Below are 15,900 nucleotides of genomic sequence, written 5' to 3' on the forward strand. Positions count from 1 at the left end.
TATCGTTATGCAACCTACAACCGCCGACGGGTCGGCAATTATTCCAATTCTCTCGCAAAACGCGATCGACCACGGCGACTACCACGGCGGTGACGAGCGGCGAGTCAACGCGTCTCACTTTGCACGAGAACGGGAAGCGCTCGTGGTAATTGAGAGCGACGTTTTTCCTGAGCGAAATCGCTTCGGCGAAACGACCGACTGACTGACCGATGGGTTAAGGCTCAGACACAATGAAAGGAACAAGAAACTAAATTAGAATTTCAACTGGTCAAATCATAATTACTTCTGCGTACTATCAGATTTACCGTTAGTTCTACGTCTTCCTCTAGAGTATATAAAGCAATATCATAATTGGTTCTTCAATCTAGATTTACGTCTCATGTTTATGGTCACGGCAATTTGTGTGCGAAAGCCTTTACTCCTGTTATTATGTCTGAGCCCTTGGCATCTCGGTGACCGACGGCGACGCACGCAGCTCGACACATCATGCGAATCGCGCGAACGAGCTCGTCGTCGCTCGTCGTTGCCTCGGTGCGTCATCGAACTGGCGGCTCGGCCGAGCGTGAAGTAATCGGATAACGACGTTTCTGGGGCGATCGCTTCTAGCAAGTAAGGAGCAAAGCGCAAAACACTTCGCTCCGAAGCGACAAACCAAGCGTGAATTGTTAGCGTTCGAACGAGGCATCTTTCATCGTTCGAAACACGCTGGGAAATCGCGTTTACCCGACGAATCGAACTTCCCCGACAGCAGAAGTCTGTCTTGGGTTTCTGTGTGATTCTGTACTCGCTCCGAAAGCGCGAGACAAAGTTGAGGGTGACTCTCACCGAACTCAAACTGATCGATGAATAATACATATACATTGACGAACGAACGGCGAATGTGTAATATGAATGTATATATTTGCGTTTAAACACACAGGAATTTTCTTTGATAAGCCGGGATTACCACAGAAAATGAATTTTCAAATTCCCTGACCTTTTCATGTTTTCCAGACGATAGTAGAGAATCTTCCATGAACGATATGTACACATTTTCCAGATTGTAACAACGAAAATTTGTTTTCACTGTTCGACCGCTCAGTGAACATTACAATGGTTGTCACCAGCAACAAATTATTTGAAAGAAGCAACACTATGTTAGAAAAACATTTAAAAGCTTTTTTTATTTCAGCGGAACAATATTTAATATATAATGGGATAAAATTTTTAGCGGAAGTAAAATATTTCTTCTAAATAATATTGTTTTCTCGATCAAACGACGTTATATTTTTCATTAAAACAAAACGATATTTGATATTGAATCATGTTATTAATATTAAGCGAACCCAAGTCAAACGAGCACGTGTACTAAATCCAACGGCACTTTCTGTGTGCGGTGTCCGTGAATTCGTTTCCGACGTCGAGCGAACATTTCAGCTTCTTCGAGAAGAGGAACGACCCGGTTAAACCTCGACTCGACTGGAACAATTAGAGTTCGGTGGAACTCACCCTAATTCGCGGTTTCTAACGCGCTTCCACGAGCTGTCGCGACGCGAATTCAGGCAACGCGCAATCGCCGCCGTGTTTCCGCGGAAGACGCCGTCCCGCATCGCGCGCGACGCGGCTCCAAATAGCACGTTATTTATAATGCGCGCCGCGCTTAGCTGTGCGCCGTGCCGTTAGTCGCGCTCGACGGAAACGCGTTCGTCTTCGACCGCGCTTTTTTCGCACTTTCCGCCTCCCGCAGCGATGTGGGTGTACCGCGCTCTCTCTCTCTCTCTCTCTCTCTCTCTCAAGTTTCGCAAGCAGGAGGAAGAAGGAAGGTGCAGAAGGTGCAATTGATACGGACGATCCTAGTGGTCGCGTGACCGCTGATGACGGTCGGCCACACTTATGCGCTTCAACCTGGCCTGGCCTAATTTACATTCCGCGTCTACGTCATGGGTCGAATTATCTAGAAGAAAACAGTCGAACTGCTTTAACTGTTGCGCGGAAATTTAGGAAAAGTTCGCTCGCGGCGATTGACAGTCGATTCTGGCTGTAGAACGCGGACAGAAGCCGGTCTCAGCTGTATTTTCTGTGTACTTCCTCTCCCTTCAAATCTCGCGAATGCATACTTATTTCATCCAGAATTCAGAAAGTATAACACAGTGCAGAGCTGAAAGAAGCAAGACACGGAGGAAACGAGAGTAAAATGATGATCGGCCTAAGTAAATTGCGATAAAGTCCAATTGACTCGCGATAAAATCTGAATGGCTTAGAATCGATCGCATTGCAATTTAAACTGCAATCAAATAAGTTTCCTTCCTTTGTTTGTGCAATAAATAGATCGTTAAAATTGAAGGAAAAAACCGGTCTTTCTGAAACTATATTTTTTAACGTTCGTAGGGCCGTCTCTAGATTACGCCTATAACGTAGACGGGAAAAAATTCGGTTAAGAGGCCGAAGAAAATGAGTCACACCGAAGGGAGACCGAAATCCAAGTTCAAATTTCAGAGTCGACTACAAAGCTGATAACTCGATAATTTTCTCACCCATTCCTATGTGGTCGCAGAGATAGACACAAGGTTCCTCCTCTTGACATGAGATGCGACGAGCCGCTACTCTCGTCTCCTCTCTCTCTCTCTCTCTTTGTCTCCTATCGGGACGCGATCATGAACGGATTCCGAGCGTTTGTTCCGGTTTCCTTTTCAGTGCGTCATTTTGCCTTGAATCATTTGTATTGTCCGTTTGTTATTACATGACTATGCGCGACATGACAATGCGCGATACTCGCGATAACAGCTTTATGCTGTGTTCGTCGTCGTCAAATCGGGAAAGCCTTAATTTTATAGGAATTGCTGGTGAAGAATGAGTAAGAAGGGATTTTATAAATAAACCGTTCGATATGTTGAATGAAACGGCTATCACCACGACCAGCCAATATAAAGATTAAACTTTCTTATCGCGGTATTTCATATTTATACTGATTACCATTCGTATCGTATCTCTTTCCTGAATGTAAAAACATTTCTGTATATATTATATAAATTACTACATGGCACGTGTGTTATATACTGTCTGAGTATATTTCAAGTACCCCTCTCTTTACGCCTACTCATTTGGTTTGTTGATGTATTGATATTCCGAGAGGTTAGGGTTAGGTTGGGCTAAATCAGCCGTGCGCCTTATCAGCGCGACAATAGGTCTATCCTATCCTCGTCGCTTGTTTTTCTCTCCTCTCCACCATGCGCGTTCGTGTTTCACGCCGGGCACGGAAAATATAAGCGCGATTAGATAGAATAGACCTAATGGCATATTCGCGTAATGTGCATGCAAACATACAATTCGAAACATTTTCTCTATCTGCAAACGAGTATTGCGCATTGCGAGGTTGATCCTCTTCCGCACCTTCCCCTCTCTCTCTCTCTCTCTTTCATACAGACGAATATACAAACGAGATTTCACAGGCAACACATATGCATCTGTGTTTAGTCGCACTTATATACCCTCCTTGTTTGAAACAACACAAACAAACGCGCGGGCATCCTAGAAAAACAGAAACGAAGGGAGAGGGAGGGAGAGAGAGAGAAAGAGAGTATCAAGTGCATCACGAAACAACAGATCTTCGAGCCTCCTGGTAGTCCTCGCAAAAGATAAGCGACACCCTTTCAGCCGCACTTTCTTACGTTTTCCTCATTAAAAAGGAGAGAGAAAGAAACACGAGTCGTACGATCATCGCAGGCTTCGGTGGAAGAAGGGCCGAAAAAAAAGGGGAAGACAAATCGCAAGAGAGTGTAGAGAAAGTGCGAAGCCGAAAGAACACCGCGACGCGGAAGTAACGTCATTCGTTACCGCGAGTCTCTCCTCACCGTTCCGTCGTCGGGATGCCGAAGTCACAAGGCGCTTCTCCGGTGGGTTGTCTCTCTCTTCCTCTCGCTCCTTTCCTTCGCTCCTACGTTCTCGTCTTCGGCGCGGCGACTTTCTCTGCCTCTCTCTTTCTCCTTGTCGCCCGCCCTCCTCCTCTCTCTCGTCTCTTTCTCCCTTCTCTCTCCGTCTCGTTCACTTTCAACGAGCTCCGGACCCGCTGTCGCTTCGGGGCCTCACATTTTTTTATTCACCGCGCGGGCACGCACCAGTGGTTGTTGTTGCACCGACGGGTCTCGAGCGGCGACGGCAGCGAGCAATCGCCCTAGCTACGGCACCACGTAAACCCGCGCACACTTGTCTAGTAGATTCCCGTCAAACGCCGTGCCTGTCGGCAGAGACGGCACCGCATCGTCGCTCTGATCGTCGTCAAACTCTGTCACGAATACGAGGCGAGAGACGAGAAAGCGCAACTCCGCGACCACCGCGCCTCCGTTCGCACGTTGCGCTTTCAGCGCCACGCGCGGCGACCTTCGCCGCGACCCTCCCAGGCGAGAAATAAAGTACAGAAGGTGTAGCTGAAATTAGCAGACCTCGCATCCCCAGTTCCTATAGTCTATACTATAAACTATAGGAATGGGCAAAATCATCGATGTTTGAATAATGTTTGCTTATTGTGGGTGGTATTACATCTAGAGAAAATGTTAGGGATTCTGGAAATATTCTATCCGACAGCCAATCAGCACATCCGACAAACCCGTACGACGCATCTCCAATGAGCGACACCGATGTTTTTAAACATCGATGATTTTGCCCATCTCCATTACAGATACCGTCCGCCATTAATGGATAATCTGTGACGCGTATTTCAAATTCACTTCTGTAATAAACGAAAATGATACGTAAAATGCACGCCTAAAGATGAAAATTTGAGTATAAAATGATACAAAACGCTTCAGAATAAAACACGTTACAAATATATTTTGTACAAAGTTGGCATTTCTTTATGTAAATTGTTATTTAACATTGTACATAAAATTATGCGAATATTATTGTTATTTATTAGTACACGCAATAATAAATTTTAATTTTCCTACTTCTATTTCCCTATTGCATATGGCGAATCGGTGTACATACGTACTCTGGCTAGAGGTACTCTAGATCAGGTGCATACCGTTATAAAAAGAACGGACCGTATGATTTATCGAAATTTATCGCACGCGATAGCAGAATAAAGTTGGTCGGCGCTTACGTGACCGAGCAACATGGCAGCCATCCTAGCCTTCTTCACGGCCGTTTGCGCGTAATACGGCGAGTGGATACGCGATCGAGGAACATAATGGGCGCCGAGGATTGCTGAGAGGTCGACGAACAACAGACGTGTGACGGATGATGAGGAGGCGGTCGCGCGTTCCGCGTTTCTCCACACTGTGATCGTCATCGGAACGGAGATTGACAGCCCGGGTGTGCGTGCGTTGCGTTTAAATCGTGCGTTGCGAGGGTTGACAGGTGGTGGTGGTAGTGGTGCGTGCGTGTCATCGCTGTTCGTCGCGTTGCTGATTTCAACGCGGCCGCATTCGCACCATGTTCGCCACCCTGAAGAACAAGATACGCGAGGAAATCGGCAGCGACGTATCTACCGTCGTCAGAAACGCCGGCAGCATACGCGCCATCAATTCCAGACAGGTGTCTCAGGTAAATACGAAGTCGAGGTCATCTTTTGCTGCACGTTTGGTGCCTTCACGATGAATCGTCCGACGGCTTTGCCTGGCGTCTAATTCATTTCTCTTCCGATATCTCAAGTGGTATCGTAATGTAGAAAAGGTTAATAGGTCGCTGACTCGTGGTATCAGCTAACCGCTGGTGCTTGAACCTGAGAGCCAATTACTCCCAATTACTGTTAATGTTATAGTATTAAGTTATCGTCTATCGGCTATATCTTTGACACAAAGGGATTTGGAAGAAATACTAACCGAAATTACTTAATAATCTATGACGAATATGTGGATTTATATTATCCTTCTGGATTTACAGATGTTTCTTTATAAATTGTGATCGTACATCTAAAAGAATAGAAAAATGAAATTTTATTTTTATGCATTGCTACTTTTGATTTATTTAGTATAAAAGTTCAAAATCGATTTTGTTATCTGGATCTTTAGATGCCAATAACATTGTTATTGTTGCAGACAGGCTCTACAAGTAGTATTAGTGGTTCCCAGGTATCGTTGGATGGATCGAGAGAAGAAAATGCAGCGTCTCCTTCACCACCGGTTTCACTGAGAAGAGAAAATAGTTTTGAACTGAAGCTCAACGATGGGATGCAATTATCAGCGAAAGATATAAAGAGGTTCGAAAATAGAGAGGAGGAATGGAGAAAACGCTTGGCCAAGAAAGAAACGGAGATGTTGAAGCGAATGGAGAAAAAGGAAGAAGAATGGAAAGTCAGGCTCTTCGAAAAGGAAAAGGAATGGAAGAAAGTTGTGGAAAGGCAGGAGAAGGAGAAGCGGAAATTAGAGGAGGAAATAAGGAAAATAGAAATCACGAAACAGTCCTTAGAACATGCTTTGAAAGATGCAGAAGGTAGTTTCAAATAATTCAATTTTTAAGGCATTTTTATCGATTGTTTTTTGTCAGTCTCAGTATGTGGGACATTTAATCGATTTAATTCTCGTAATTATTTTCCAGAGTATAAAAAGAAGTTGTACAGCTTTCAAGAGGATGCGGAACAGCTGGAAGGTTTTCAAACACAGGAGATGGCTAAAATTAAACATCTTGTAAGTTTTTTTGGAAAAATTATATGATTAATATGTAAGTACGATATTTCTTCTGTTATCATTCTTGAGAGTATCGACGCATTGTATTATTGCATGGATAGCAGGTAGTAATACATGTGTACAATTATTTGTTATATTGTTTATTTCTTTCAGTTATTAGCAAAAGAGCAAGAAGCGGACGAAAAATCTCACCACTTGAAAGCTGCTACATCAGAAATAGAGAACCTGAAGACCGAAGTTTCCCGTCTCAGACGATACGAGGACGAGTTGAACAATGTGCAAGTGAGTAGACTGTAGTGGTTGAAAATTTTTATCTGTTAAAAATTCACTTTTAACTAATTATTTCGATAGAATAACCAGTTCGTTCACTTTCTTCGACATTTTGTTATGACATTTTAATATCTTTTTACTTTATATGTAATCACATAACACACCTATATCGTATTGTTATTATGCAAGATATACAGAGTCTAAAACTGATGGAAATTGATTTAAACGATACTTTGTGTCTGTCACACATCTATATATACGTTGGAAGTTTTGTAACTTATATCAAAACTGTAGTTCGCAAATTTCTTCATCGATCGGAAAACAGGATTATTATTTGTCAAACACATGATAGTCGTACAGCTTAACATGTGTTTCACAGTAATGCGTTCTGCAAAAACGTTCACCTACAAAAACATGCATAAATATCGATATAAAGTCGAACTTCTTTACTTATTTTTGACAGTCAAATTCAATACGTTCGTCGATGCGACTTTTGCGAATCATCGTCGACGGGTACTCAGAATTTCTCGGCATTTCTCAAGCACGCTTGTCTGAGAGAGGGATTTTATATTCGCATTACTTTATATTCGTATTAATGTTTTTGACAGTAATATTACATCGCTTTTTGTTTCGTCACAGTTTGCCATATTTTCCTCTGCACCTTTTTTTTTTACCGACACGCCGCTCAAACGTGAATCCATGACATAAATATTACATGTGACTCTCGCTGTAGTGAAACACGTTCAAATTGAGGCTGCGTGAGTTCCATAACTCTCGGTTACGATGTCGCACGGCAACTCCGCTGCCCCAGTTGTACCGGTGTCGGTACGTTGCATTTTATCGAACTTAATCGAGAAATTGACCAAACCGATCGACCGAACATTGCTGACGCGTTTGGGAAAATTATTTTTGGAAATCGAAGGGAAGAGAGATACGTTTTTCTGCTCGCCAAAGATAACAGGTGTCCTTGCACGAGACGGTTCCATTCCTGGGACTCGCGGATACACACACACTCTCCGCGATATAGTATTCGACGGTGTCACCAGTTGGCGACGTTTCCCCTAGAGTTATGGAACAGCGACGTTGCTAAAAGTGATACCGAAAGTTTCGTGAACGCAACACACGCATGAAGATTGGAAAACTTTGGTAAACGAGAGCGTCGGAGATCAGAGTTAGGCGGTCGTTTCCGCTAATTCGCTGCTGCTACCGCTGATGCTAGAGGTACGTCTTCAAGGCTTTGCCGCTATCCGCTACGTTTAGAATGCTCGCTCACACTCTTATGCTTGCTTCTCAACGTGCTCCTAGAATATGAACTCTTGATATGTCGAACGCGAAACCTGACGGAATTTTCTTTACCTGACGATAATGCACGTTGTTGTGTGTACACTTTAATCGCGGCACTATCTCGGAGATAAGGTAATTTTTCTGTTCTTTTTGTTTTTTTTAGTTCATGAAAGGTCTTCTTTCCTCTTCAATTCTGTTCTGTTTTGTTTCTACTTTACTTTCTGTAGCATTCCTTTTTTAAAAGGTGATGGCAGCTCTGTGTTTTCTCACACCTTGAGTGGAAAGAAAAAAAAAAATGCGAAAGGGTCTGCGATTTTTATTATTCCCTGACTTGTACGCGTTTTGACTTCCTAGTTTCAAAGAATCGGAACGTCGAGAGAGTCGACGCTCAACGACGCAAGTCCGATTCCAAGCAAGTATCGCTTCTCTTGTTTGCCTTTTCGTATTTCCGTTTCGTCTCGAGAGACTGATCTTTTAACCTTCCTCGCTTGGCAAACTCGAACTCTCGCGTGTTGTCGCTTTGATTAAGGTTCGCCGGGGAAGCTTTTTCTGTAAAGATAAAAAGAAGGGAGCTAAGTATAATGCCATCAGAAGAAGATCGGCAGGCGGCGTTTCGGTAATCGTGGGCTCACTTTCAGGACGAGATGGAGACGATGCGCCACTCCACTCAGCGAGAAAGAGCGCAGCTCTCCTGCCAGCTGGCCCACACGGAGGAGGAGGTCCGTCACCTGAAGGACAAGGTGTTCGTGTTGGAGCAGAGAATCGCCTTGGAGACGAGCGACCAGGTGACGGTCGACGAGAGAATAGCCGATTTGATGCGCGAGCGAACGTTGCTGGAGCGTAAGCTGGAGGAGGCGCACCTACACCTGTCCGACATAAAGACCAGCTGGTCTGGCAAGATCTCCAGTCTGGAGACGCAGGTCGGCCGGCTGAGTAGGCAGGCCGGCGAGGAGGGGCTGGAGCGCAGGCGAGTCGAGCAGGAGAAGGAGAAGCTGAGACAGAGAATCAAGCAGCTAGAGGCCGAGATAGAGGTGAACAATGTTGTCATGGCGACGAAAGACGCCAAGCTTTTGCGCATGACAGAGGACATCGACGAGATGGCAACGGAACTGAAAGAGCTCCGTGCCAGCGTCGATGACGAGGTGGAAGAGTTTAAGCGGCAAATTGTGAGTTACCGCGATATGTAGTGACAGCAAGTTGCATGAGATCTTTAGATTGCCCTTTCTGCCTTCGAGAGAGAATCTTTCTTACCCGAATTACTCGTAGACAGCGCCGAATCGTTCCCGGAAGCGGCGGTAGGTGTCACAAACGATCACAGTGCTGAACGATTTTTTTTTTCTCTCTTCGCGAAACGTCCGAAAACGAAGCATCGTTAAATTCGTCGCGGAGCCTAGAGTCTCGAGCGTTCTCGTCGATCCGACATCGCGTTCTCAGGATTTTGCAAATGAATCCTACGACTTATCGTTGTTCCGTCTCACCGAACGGCTGTGTCGCGTCGCCATTATCGGAGAGGAAACTTCGGTCGTCTAATGTCTCTTCTTCTTATCTGTCTTAATGCATCGGAAGAAAGAAAGAGGTACACATGGCCGCTTTGTCTGTCTATTCTCGGTATATTCGCTTGTCGACAACGAACTAGCAGCTTTGATCGTTTTCGATTCTTCATCACGCGTTTACTTCCGGAACGCGCGACCGACTGTTCACCGGCCATCAAATTTTATAAGACTGATGAATTCCACTTATTTGAAAGAGAAAGAGAGACGGGAAATGCGTTCGTAGAGCCCGTGTTTGTGCGTCACGTTCCACACTCTTCGGCGCCTTGTTGTCCGAAGTTTCGTTAACATTCCTTATCTTGTAAGTTACGGATAACGACCGGTATGCTAATGAAATCGTTGAAGCGGTCACGCCAGCGGATAGACTCTGCCCTATAAAGCAGCATTATCTGTTACTTATGCTGATTATCTTTGTTAAAGCCAACCCAAGTGTGTCGCAATGCGTATTACATACACTCCGGCGCGTCGGCACCTGTTTTCAGGCGTGCTCGGTAGAATCTTCAACGGGACGAGTCGTGTTAAATTCAGCAAGCGAGCCTTGATATAGCGGAACGAAAAGTCGGATCACATTGAACAAACAAAGATTTTGCATCGTGTATATTGAGCGAGCCTGTAGAGTCTAATTGTATTATATATTGTATTGTTGTGTACTATACAGGGTATCCCAGAATTATTGTATGGCCTTAACATGACAGATTGAGGCGGATTCTAAGACGAAAGTTTAAGTACGACAACAAGTGAGGTTGCAATAATTTAGAAAAAATTAAAGTTGACTAATCGTACGATGAATGTTTTCTGAGCTGATATAGTCTGTAACAATGCTGCTATTACGGACGAAACGGATTGTTTCTTCTGAAAATTTCTGTACAAATATGCAATATAATTTTCAGAAAGAAACTTGTTTTGTTTAGACGTTGCGCATTTCTACGCGCATTTTACGCAAATTCAATATTGAATACGAAATAGAATTTAGATATTACATGAGTCAGCTCTCAAATCACTGTTACTTGATTCATATGATAACAAGTTTATGATAAGACAGGACGGTAAATTATCATAATAATCTAACAGCGAATATGGCCACACACAAAATTCATATCCTGCTGCGCGAGAATACGTAAGATTTCCAGATCGTAAGTGCAAGAAAATCTATCTGCATGTTTGGACAAAAATTTTCAAAAAATTAGTTTTCATCATGATAGCACCCTCATTAACCTCTATATTGCCATACCTGAGCGCGGAAAATGTCAACCGAATGATTACTTAACTTTAATCAGTTATAATTTACTGTAGCCTCATTGTTTTCATACTAGAACTTCCATCTTAGAATATCCCAAAGGATTTGTAATATTAAAAACATACGGTGATTCTGGGCCACACACATATACACATCCTGTATATTATATAATATGTCATATATAGTATAATTGTATTATTATTATATGTGAAATCGTAATGAAAAAACGACAGCTAGTTTCATTGAATCGTCCTCACAACTCATTGAGTCGTCCTCGATGTCGCATACCGTCCGAAGTAAAGTGAAAGCGAAAGTCTTATAGAATTTGCGGTCGACGTAGTAGTTGTTGTTAGACAATCATCAGTCGCACCCTCGGATAGCACCCATAGTATCTTGTCTGTGCCATCGCGTACTAGTCGCGTAAAGAGCAGTATAAACATATCGTCTGGTCTCAGTATTACATTTAAGAAACTACATATCGTCGCATGCTGTTCGGAAGCTTGACGCTTCTTCTTTTGCTTGGCGCACATCTTTATATCCCCTACTTAGTCTGTACTTTGCACGTGCATCTTATTGCGAGCCTTTTTGATTTTCGCTTTCTGACGATCTTGTCGTTATTATTCTTACTCTAAGCATGCTGAGGAAAAAAAATAAATAAAAAAAGTTACCCGCGCCGCGTTTCTCGGAAAGAACCCCGTCGGAGGAATGCGTAAGTCGTTCAGTTTCGCAGTTCTGTTCAGATTCACCGAGAATAGCATTGCTCTCCTTTGTACATCACCTTTGTACATGGACATTAGACATGCTGTACGCTGATATAATACATATATACAGATATATACGGATATATATTATATTTTTATGTACGATCGCACCTTATGTACATTTTATTTGTGGAATAAAGAAAGGAACCAAATATACAGTCTTTCTTGCGTTTCACCCGTTTTTTCGCTTCTTTACCATCACTTTTTGTTCCCGAGCGAGATTTGTCGATACCCCTTACCGCAGTTCCGTCGTAGAAAGGAAGCCCGGAGGGGGATTTCATTTCGAAATCGTGTCTCGCGTCATCGTCGCTCACGGTGAGAGACGGATTCGATTTCAAGATGAAATCGAAACCCTTCTACAGGTGTACACCGTAATCCTCTGTGAGCTGACAGCCCTATTATTTTCCGCCACATTATCGATACACGTCAGTTACGTAGGTCCATATTGCATAGTGCAAGAACTGCCAAAGAGAATGCGTTGTACCCGTTAGTTGGATGTAGACCATTTTCAAATTTGCCTCACAATTTATCAAATATCGTGGCAGTAATTACACTGTCCGACACACGGATTTCAGACTACGAACCAGACAAGGTGATTCTCATTAAGTTTTTCGTCGCTGAAAACAAATCCGCGAATGAAACTGCTCTGTCGCGTCGCATTTTTGGGAAAATTCGACTTGCAAATGCAGAAAATGGCATTTTTTGAGGTACTTTCGAGCTAAAATAGCTCAAAAACGTGACGTTTATAGAGCAATTTTATTTGCGGATTCGTTTTCAGCGATAAAAAATCTATAAAACTCGCCTATGGTGCTGGCTGCTTTATGGAAGAAGTTACAGATATCTTACGGTTATAGATAGTTATAAAAAAAGCGATAATGGTCCGCTTATGCAATTTGAATAACACTGTGCAACACCACTTTCCAACATGAATGTGGAATAGTCATTTCCGATATATTTTTGTCTACTAAACACGAATCCGTTGCGTAACCAAATTTGGTCAATCATGTTAGAATTTTGAGAAAAATAACGTTAAAAAGCAAGGTCAAATTTTGTCGGATAGTGTTATAAGACGCGGAGCGAGATTCAACAAGAATTTCATAAGCGGAATTCTTCGAAAGCGGAGGAATATACCGTTTCAAATTTCTCTACTTAATCAGAAGGAAGCTTTATTAAGAGGAAAGTACACAACTAGATTGCTAGACGTTCTTATTACGCGCGAGATATTTGTTTTACCACAATCGTCGGAGTATATTGTACAATAATGACAGATACACACAACCACACGAGAAATGATCGTGAACATAGACAGGAGTAAAACTGTGTACGATTCAAACGAATTTGCGTTTCTTCAGGAATCCTCTTCGAAGCAGATCGGCCAGTTGAAGACGGATCTCGGGGACACGACGAGCAAACTCACCGCGGCCACCAACGAGCTGTCGAGTCTTCAGTCGTCCTTAGAGGAGGAACGGTCGAGCAATGCCTCCTTGCGCGTGGAATTGGCTGGTTTGCGGGAGACTCTTGAATCCGAAAGGACGACGACGTCGGAGCTGCGCGTCTTCCTCGAGAAGGAGAGAGGCGAGAAGGACACCGCGTTGCTGAGAAATGCCCAGGTGTCGCAGGACATAGAGATCGTGAAGCAGGAAAATCGGCAGCAGGAGATTGAAAATACGGAGCTGCAGAGTAGAGTGGAGCATCTCGAAGAGGACCTGACCGGTAAGACGAAGGAGGCAGAACAAGCGGCGGTTGCGTTGAAGGAGCTTGAGCGAAGAGTGGCCGAGCTAGAGGAGGTGGAACGCAGCAAGGAGAAGCTGGAGAGTAACGAGAGGATACTCAAGAGCAGTTTGCTAGACCTGGAAGAGCAGCTGAATGAAAAGAATAAGGTGAGCGGTCGCGCGCAGGGACTGTAAGTGGGTTAACACTTTGGCTACCGGGCTAATTTTCAATAACCGTACAAAAACCTAATCGATAATCGCTGGAGCAATGTTTTTATCTGTTAAATTTACTATCTGAAGCAGTTGTATATCGAGAATCTCCGTCGTGACTCCCTTCGTTTGCCTTCAGACAATCAAAGTTCTGCAACAACGATTAGCCGACATGAAAAAGACGCTCCAACGCGAACTGAGGATTCCAACCTCGTCGTTGGACAGCGACGTCGAAGCTTCCGCGGCGATTCTCAATCCGAGTTCATCCAAAACCGTCACTGCCAGACATAATAATTCCAGAGAAGATGACGTTAATTTTAAATACCTTAAGCATGTTCTCATCAAGTTCCTCACTAGTAGAGAGTATGAGGTGTGTGTTCTCTCTCTCTCTCTCTCTCTATCATCTCTCTCTCTATCTCTCTCCCCATCCCTTTCTTCTTCTCCCCCACCTCTCTCACATCCGATTAGTTGGATCTACAATAGATGTAATCTAGCTAGTAATAAGCTTTCAGTTTTAGTTGTTTGCCTTTAATCTTTAGTTTTTAACTAAGCATTAAACTGTAAAGTAATTTCTAGCGAAAAGTGTTTCCAGCGCAATCAGACGTCGCAATCCCTCAAATTTAAGCATTATTGCAACTTTCGGCGGCACGAAAAATGCCTCCTGTCAGAAGTTGCGTTACATTTTATCGCTTAGAGCAAAAAGGTTGTTACACCTATCGCAGACTCGAACTTAACGTCTGTATTTTCAGCGCGCGCAATTATACGGCGTATCGTGTATCATCTTCTTTCCCTCTTCTTAAAGGCGCTCCATTTGACGAGGGCAGTGGCGACGTTGTTGCACTTCTCGCCGGAGGAGGAACGACTGCTGCAGGAAACTCTGGAGTGGAAGATGTCATGGTTCGGCACGAGGCCTAATTTAGGATTCGGACAAACCGCCAAGGCGATACCGCCCAGCTGATAATTGCAAGATGCTCCGTACTCGGCGGGCAGCAGGGCGAGAGTGAAATCTTGTCTGAGGTCCGGCTGGTTCGCGGAAGGCAGCCACGACTGATTCCAAAGGGCATAAGAAAGGAAGGAGGCAGTAAAAGGAGCGTTCTATTAGAAGAATTATATAAAGCTATAAAAAAAAAAAACGGTGATTTTTTTTCCGAAACGCGCGTCTTAGCATTCACGCGTTAGCACGATATGAGAAAACAAATTGCGACATGCTCTCAAGGCTATTTAATCGCGGCGGAGGGTGGCTTTGTGAGACACATCGTCTCTCTCGAGCGTATCAGACCGTACGACGCGGAGCTGCCGACTCGTCATATCGCGTATGTATGTAATCACGGACGCGCCGGAGAAACACAATTTCGAAGCGCTTAAACGAAGCACTCGCGTGTGATGATATATGTTGTGATGTTGCGGCACGCTCGGGCCGCCGCGTGATACACGTGCACAGTTTTGATACGTGATGCGAGTGTCGTAACGCGCCCGTGTCTTTGTCGAGTGTGAAATGTCTCACGTGCAATATCAAGCACTACGCGACGACAATGTAAGCTTGGTGTCGTTGGTTGCCGTCTGTCCGCGTTACCTTTACAATCGGCGGACAGACCGATTCGTGCAATAGACAAGTTTAATACACAGCCATATGTTTGTATCAATAAAAGCATTCCTGGCGATTAACAGATCCAGCTGTGTTTTCTTCGTGTTCTTACGCACGGATATTTTATTATTATTATTACTATTATTACGCCGATCATACAGGGTGAACTGCGCAACGTAATCAGCTTAGTTTATTCTGCTGTCAGTGGACCGTTTGAACATTTCTTTGTTTAGTATAACATAGTTCAAAGTGAGCCTTAAGATGATCTTTCAAGCTTAAATGGGACAACATTACATATTTTTATCATCGCAGTATTATAGCTGACAAATTCAATTATGTATGACATATATGATATGTTGACCTTCAGGTGACCCTTTCTCTCTGCGGTGCTATTATAAAATTGTAATGTACAGAGGCGATATGCATGTTTTGCTTACAATTTGATTTTATGACCGCTGACATGGTGGACCGTCGCGGGTAATATTTTCACATGCTCTTTTACAAACAATTTAGGTTCATACTTACACTGGATTGGACGAGGTGGGATTGTTCAATGGTCAGCATGTCCACCTGATTTGAACGCGTTCAACTTTTCTTTATAGAGCAGAATAAAAAAATATTGTTTATGCTTATAAGTTGACCTTACAGGTTAGGTTTCTAATGTTAGGTGACTCATCCTGTATATGAAT

At 43.7% G+C, this 15,900-nt stretch overlaps 1 protein-coding gene across 4 annotated transcripts; it reads left to right on the forward strand.

Annotated features, from left to right (window-relative positions):
* The first annotated feature begins 4,989 nt into the window (after window positions 1-4,989).
* LOC106749115 (golgin subfamily A member 1-like) lies at window positions 4,990-15,295 on the forward strand. 4 transcript variants are annotated; one of them, XM_014628231.1, is made up of 8 exons: window positions 4,995-5,520; window positions 6,015-6,408; window positions 6,514-6,602; window positions 6,756-6,884; window positions 8,795-9,322; window positions 13,057-13,584; window positions 13,766-13,996; window positions 14,429-15,295. In XM_014628231.1, exons 1-8 carry the CDS (start codon window positions 5,410-5,412, stop codon window positions 14,582-14,584), a joined length of 2,166 nt encoding a protein of 721 aa, XP_014483717.1. In that variant the 5' UTR covers window positions 4,995-5,409; the 3' UTR covers window positions 14,585-15,295. The 4 variants fall into 4 exon arrangements, with proteins under 4 accessions (XP_014483718.1, XP_014483716.1, XP_014483719.1 ...); XM_014628232.1 differs by having other exon boundaries at window positions 4,990-5,520; window positions 6,048-6,408; window positions 13,766-14,518; XM_014628230.1 differs by having other exon boundaries at window positions 4,991-5,520; window positions 13,766-14,518.
* Window positions 15,296-15,900: the final 605 nt, after the last annotated feature.

This window comes from Dinoponera quadriceps, unplaced genomic scaffold (genome assembly GCF_001313825.1).
Source record: "Dinoponera quadriceps isolate SergipeBrazil2010 unplaced genomic scaffold, ASM131382v1 scaffold3024, whole genome shotgun sequence".
NCBI classification, from domain to species: Eukaryota; Metazoa; Arthropoda; class Insecta; order Hymenoptera; family Formicidae; genus Dinoponera; species Dinoponera quadriceps.

Coding starts and splice junctions, on each gene's coding strand:
- LOC106749115 (XM_014628230.1), top strand. CDS start 5,410: ATGTTCGCCACCCTGAAGAACAAGATACGCGAGGAAATCGGCAGCGAC. Junction 6,603..6,755: donor TGGCTAAAATTAAACATCTT/GTAAGTTTTTTT, acceptor TATTTCTTTCAG/TTATTAGCAAAAGAGCAAGA. Junction 6,885..8,794: donor ACGAGTTGAACAATGTGCAA/GTGAGTAGACTG, acceptor GCTCACTTTCAG/GACGAGATGGAGACGATGCG.